General features: G+C 45.7%; 1 protein-coding gene across 3 annotated transcripts in view; it reads left to right on the top strand.

Annotated features, from left to right (window-relative positions):
- Positions 1 to 2,731: 2,731 nt before the first annotated feature.
- The window catches only part of LOC109926875 (glucosaminyl (N-acetyl) transferase 4), a 17,780-nt gene continuing 14,506 nt past the window's right edge, over positions 2,732 to 6,005 (top strand). Inside the window, exon 1 of one of the 3 annotated variants that reach the window (XM_048621203.1) lies at positions 2,732 to 3,232. In XM_048621203.1, coding sequence (XP_048477160.1) covers positions 3,132 to 3,232 — 101 coding nt within the window. In that variant the 5' untranslated portion in view covers positions 2,732 to 3,131. Of the gene's footprint in view, positions 3,233 to 3,474; positions 3,810 to 3,878; positions 4,556 to 6,005 lie in introns of those variants that run through there. The other 2 variants (XM_020526734.2, XM_048621211.1) reach the window with 2 other exon arrangements.

The following is a 6,005-nucleotide window of genomic DNA, read 5'->3' as shown; positions in this document are numbered from 1 at the left end:
GTTGAATGCGTGACTAAAGAGCGGGTAGAGGAGGGAGGGTTTCAGATATCTGAAACATTGCGATCTCTTCCAGGCTGGAAGGACCTGTACAAGAAGGATATTTTGTACCTAAACTGGAGATGTGCTAGTGTCACTCAGGAGGGTTTAAACTAGTGTGTGTGGGTTGGAGGGTATTTGGGGGCGTTGGGAACCAAAGCAGTAGATCAGCATGTAGAGTGATTAGGAGAAGGTAGTCAATAAGTCTAATTGGAAGAACAGGCATGACCAGGTTAATGAACGTTGCAGGATTGGTAGTCTGAAGTGGATTTATTTCAATGCAAGGAATATAACAGGTTTGGCAGATGAGCTTAGAGCCTACATTAGTACATAGAGCTACAATGTTGTAGCCATTACAAAAATTTGCTGAAGAGAAGGGCAGGGCCTCAATGTTCCAAGCTTTAGATGTTTCACATGTGATAGAGAGGGATGTAAAAGGGTGACAGAGTTGCATTATTGATTCAGGAGAATGTCACAGCTGCACTAAGAGAAGACATTTTGGAGGGCTTATTTAGCAAGGCTATATGGGTAGAACTTAGTAACAAGAAAGGTGTAATCACTATGATAGAGTTATATTTCAGGCCCCCCAATAGCCAGCAGAAGATGTGTAGCAGATCATCAAAAGATGAAAAGAAAAGAGTGTATGTAGAGGGTGATTTTTAACTTCCCCAGTATTGACAGACTCCCGTAGGGGTAAGGAGTAAACAGTGTGGATAGAGCCCAAAGAGAGACAAGAACATTTAACAGACAAAGCTGTAGATAACAATCTGGCTGGGGAGTGAATAGCTATGAATGGGGACTGTTAGTGGCTTACAGTGAGTTGTGTGTAGTAGCAGACTATGTGATAACAAGGCCAGTTGTATGGAGGTTGGGATAAGGACATCAGAGAGCTCAAGCCCTACAGCTGATGGACTCGATATTGAGTCCAGAGGCTTACAAGGCCCCGCAGCAGAACATGAGGTGCTTTCTTCCAGCTTATGCTGAGCTTTGCTGGAACACTGCAGCAAGTCTGAGACAGAGATGCTGGCCAGAGAACAGGGTGGTAAGTTGAAGTGGCAGGCAACTGGAAACTTAGGGTCTTTTATGTGGACAGAAAAGCGGACTGCAAAGCGGTCACCCAGTCTACGCTTCATTTACCCAATGTAGAGAAGACCACATTGTGAGCAACAAATGCAGTAGACTAGATTCTGGGAAGTGCAGGTAAAGTGCTGCTTCACCTGGAAGGTGTGTTTGGGCCCCTTGGATACTGGGGAGGAAGGAAGTAAAAGGACAGGTGTTACACCGTCTGTGGTTGCAGGGGAAGGTGCCGTGGGGCTGCGGGGGGGATGTTGGGAGTGAAGGAAGAGTGGACCAGGTGTCCCAAAAGGAACAGTGCCTGTGGAAGGCTGACAAAGGAGAGGAGGAGGATATGTCTCTGGTGAAGGTGGGGGAAATTGCAGCTAATGGATCCTCTGGATGTGGATGCTGATAGGATGGTAGGTGAGGATAAGGGGGACCCTATCGCTGTCGCAGGAGGAAAGAGAAGGGGTGAGGGCTGAAGTGGAGGACATGTGTAGAACATGTGACTAGGCTGAGGGCCCTGTCGACAACAGTGCTGGGGAATTCTCGGTTGAGGAAGAAAGTGAACATTTCGGAGGCTCCCTTGTCGAAGTTGGCCTCATCAGAACAGATGCGACAGAGACAGAGTAACTAGGAGATGGAATAGAGTCTTTACAGGAAACAGAGTGTGAGGATGTATAGTCCAGGTAACTGTGGGAGTTGGTGGGTTTGTAGCAGACCCACGAAAGCCAGTGTTAAGAGCACCATTCCTTTACAGAAGAAGGCAAAATGTGGACCATTATTCAAAATAACTTATTTGCTCTTCAATGGATAGAACTGTAACTTCAGTCTGGCAGTAGAGAAGCAGCTACAACTGAAGATGAATATCCTTTTCAGTCTGGTTCCAACCTTGGCTGATGAGATGAATCTCCTTTCTTTCTGCTGGCATCAATACCATGGAATTTGAATCGGCTTGAATGATCTCACTATTATTTTCAGTGGATGTAAGCCCACAGGCCAAAATTGCTGCTAATTTGGCACTCAACTGGGAATTTCACGGAAAGGCCACATGATTGACTGCTCTGGGACTCTTAACTGAGACATTTGTGTTTTAGGAGATTTTTTTTCTCTCTGAGGTTTAGTTAAACTCTGCTGCTAGAGTTGAATGAATTGAGCTTTGCATTATAACTAGCTGTCTTGCACCTTATCTGAGAGTGATAGTGGCATTTGTTTAGCTGTCTCCCTGCAGTGATATCCATTAGGTGGATCACACCCATTCCTCAAATATTGCAGCAATATAAACAAAATGTAGATTTGAAATGTATGTTCACAGTAGATTGGAGTTCTGAAATGCTGATATGGAATAGCTAAAGGCTACTTTAAAAAGAAACCAATCTTTTCTTATGGCGCAAATGTCTAACATGATTTCCGTAGCTTCGTGCAAATTTAACCAATTCTAGACAGCCCCTGATTCCAGCAGTTAGACACCAATTAGAATTTGGCTTCAATGCTGATCCAAGGGACGTAGAACTTGCCCACCTCAACATCATCATTCCAAAAGAAGCAAAATACTGTGGAGATAGTAGGAACTGCAGATGCTGGAGAATCTGAGATAACAAGGTGCAGAGCTGGATGAACACAGCAGGTCAAGCAGCATCAGAGGAGCAGGAAGGCTGACGTTTCGGGCCTAGACCCTGCTTCAGAAAATGGAAGACCCTTTCTGAAGTACACGTCTACACCTTGTTATCTCAAAATACTGTGAATGCTGGAAGACTGAAATGCAAACAGAAAGTTCTGGAGAAACTCAGCAGGTCTGGCAGCAATTATGCAGAGAGAAACAGAGTTTAACATTTCGAGTCCATGTGCCTCTTCGGCCAAGTTGTGTGCTCCAGTTTTCAGCCTATCTCTTCTCCGGATGAAAGTTTGAACAACAAATTCGATTGAGGAAATTCCTGCAACTTCTCCAGAAAACCCACCTGATTGTCTCTCACTTAGAGCATCTTTGCAAAATGAATTGTGACCCGAGTTTGTTCGTGCCCGTTTCCTAATACATTTCAATGCAGCTTGACTATAGCGCCTTCTTGCTTCGTAAAACTTCAAAACTGCACACAGGAGCAATCATGAAAAAAAACTTGACACTGAGCCACCTAAGTGACAAGTGAGTAAAAGCTTGATCAAAGAGAGATTTTTTAAAAAGTAATGACTTTCAATTTTATCCTTTGCAGGGAGCAGAAGGAATGTTTACAGTCATCCCTTTGTAAATATGAGTTAAATAAGGCACGACTTCCCCTGAAAATTGCAATTTTGGAACTTTGGGAATAAGCAGGGTTGCAGATGGGGGTATCAGCGCTTACTGTCCGCACGTGTATCTCATGATCAGATCTGCGGCGTGCTGTACACCGCTCCCCAACACCCAGTCGACAGGACGCGTCGCAGAGCTGCACAGGACGAGTTGATGCTATGAAGCGAGTGCGAGTCTGTCTGACTGACGGGGAGCTTAGCCCCGCCGCCTTCCTCTAGCGCTGCTCACTGCTTGGTGCCGGGGCCGTGAGAAGCCGAGGCGGCAGCTCAATGAAGGGAACTGGCGGCGTGGGGGATCTACTGAAGAGTTCACTCGGAACATTCCCAAAGAGTCCAGTGCTGCAGTAACAGGAAGTGACCCTGCTCTGGGAGTATGTGTGTGTATGAGAGACAGAGAGACAGATAGAGGGGAAAACACAGGCAGGGAGACAGAGGTAAGCTGGAGGCTGACGTGGGGGTGGGGGAGGGCGTGCTGTCTCTATGGCCCTATGGATGACAGGGGTGGCAGTCACTGGTCATGGGGGTTTGGGGGTGTATATGCTGGGATCTTTCTTGCTGTTGATGTCGGGGCCATTCCAAGTAACCTCAGGATAAAGGGGGTGAGCTAGTCTCTCACACCTGGACTCCCACCCTGTGCTCTTGGCTCAAACCCCACGTGTGGAATTGCCCGATGGAGTTACTTATTCGATCTGACTTGTGCCCCAAGTAGAGATCACACTCCGGGCTGGCGGTGTAGTTTGTCGGTGGTAACCTACAAATGGTTCAAGTTCCAGCGATCTGTGATCCGTTCACAACTTCTGGCTTGGCATAGAATCCTTACAGCACATGAGACCAAGGAGTAGGAGCGAATGAACTGCAGACGCTGGAGTCTCTCCTGAAAACAACAAAGCGCTGGAAATCACAGCGGCTCAGAGACCCAGAGAGCTGTCAATTAATCAGTTTTATTCAGCAACTCCCCCCACCCTTCAACCCTCCCGCCTCCCCCCACGTTTTCTTGGAATTTCCAAGCCAGTTCCTCGGTTTTGTTGGGTCACTTGGCGGAGAATAATCTGAGAGAGTTCTAGCGGGTCTCTGTGTCTGGCAGGGCTTGAGAGCCTTTTAGGTTTCATTTTTACTGACACCTACTTCCGCAACCTCGCCTCCGCTTCAAGTTTTCGTAACAGCAGCACATGGTAAAGAAGTGAGTCCGGATTCTCGACAGCTTCCTCACCACTTGCTACTAATGTAATCTCTTCGGGGAAGGTGTCGGCGTAACAGCCAAAGAGAATGCTGGAGAAACTCAGCCTTTAGGGAGAGAAATAAGAGTTAACGTTTCGGCTAAAATGACCCTTAATCTTTCGAGTAAATAGATGGGAGCTGACTCTCTTTAGTTTGCTTGTAATCTCTTTAACATAAATCTCTTTAAAAGAGAACATTTTATTTCGATTTTCTGTCATTTCTGCCAAAATCTGTAATTTGATAGATGAAAAATAATTTAAAGAAACGTTTTTGAAAACAAAGACAGACGAGCTGAATTATAGAGCTGATGGGAGTGTGTAACATGCCCTCCCTACATCAGTGGGGTTTGGTTTGGCATGGCAGCATTTTCCAATGGCTGACTGCATATGTGTAAAACACATAGAAAGGTGGTTGGGGTTGTAGGAGGTCAGTCAGTTCAGCTCCAGGACATATCTGCATTTCTCTGGGGAGGTCCTATGTTCTATCACCTTAAGATGCTTCATTAATGACCTTCCCCCATCATACATTTGGAACTGGGATGTTTGCCATGTTTAGCACCATTTACAATTTCTCAAATATTGAAGCATGTCATCTCCATATGAAGCAAGACCTGGACATATCCAGGTTTGAATTGATGTTGGTAAGTAGCATATAGGCTGCAAAAGTGACCATCCCCAGCATCACATCATTTGCAAGAATTGAGGCCAACAACGTTCTTACTTAATTCAAGGGCATTACCATCACTGAATGTCTCCACTGTCAACATAGTGGTGATGGGAAATGGTGGCATTGTGATGTCATAGACCAATGATCAAGTGGCGCAGGCTAATGGTCTGAGGAAGTGCATTCAAATCCCATATTAACTGGGATATAGGGATTTCACTGAATGGGGAGGTAGATAAAACAGAGGTCGTTGTACCATTGATATAGATAGAATGAGGGATGAGGTCTTACATCAAGAGTTCAGGGAGCTAGGCAATAGATTAAGAAGCAAGACCGTGAAGGTTGTAATCTCAGGATTACTCCCAGTGCTACAGGCTAGCGATAGGGCAGATAAATGCATGGCTCAAGAGTTGGTTCAGGAAGAAGGGTTTTAGGTTCACAGATCACTGGGACCATTTCTGGGGAGGATGAAAGTGGGATGGTCTGCACCTGAACCAGAATGGAACTAACATCCTTGCAGGTGGATTTGCTTGTGCTGTTCAGCAGGGCCTGGGGTCATAGTGTGTTTGTTCAGTAATGACACAGCATAACTTAGAAAAGAGGGAGTTCAGCCAAATGGTGTGTGAAGGGAGTAAGGTGAAGCTAGTTGGCTTCTACATAAATGGCAGGAGTATGATAGGTAAGACAGATGAGTTAAGGGTGTGAGATAGTAGGAACTGCAGATGCTGGAGAATCTGAGATAACAAGGT

The sequence above is a fragment of the Rhincodon typus genome, chromosome 3 (assembly GCF_021869965.1).
Source record: "Rhincodon typus isolate 14 chromosome 3, sRhiTyp1.1, whole genome shotgun sequence".
NCBI lineage: Eukaryota > Metazoa > Chordata > Chondrichthyes > Orectolobiformes > Rhincodontidae > Rhincodon > Rhincodon typus.
This window is presented reverse-complemented; position numbering and strand designations above follow the sequence as displayed.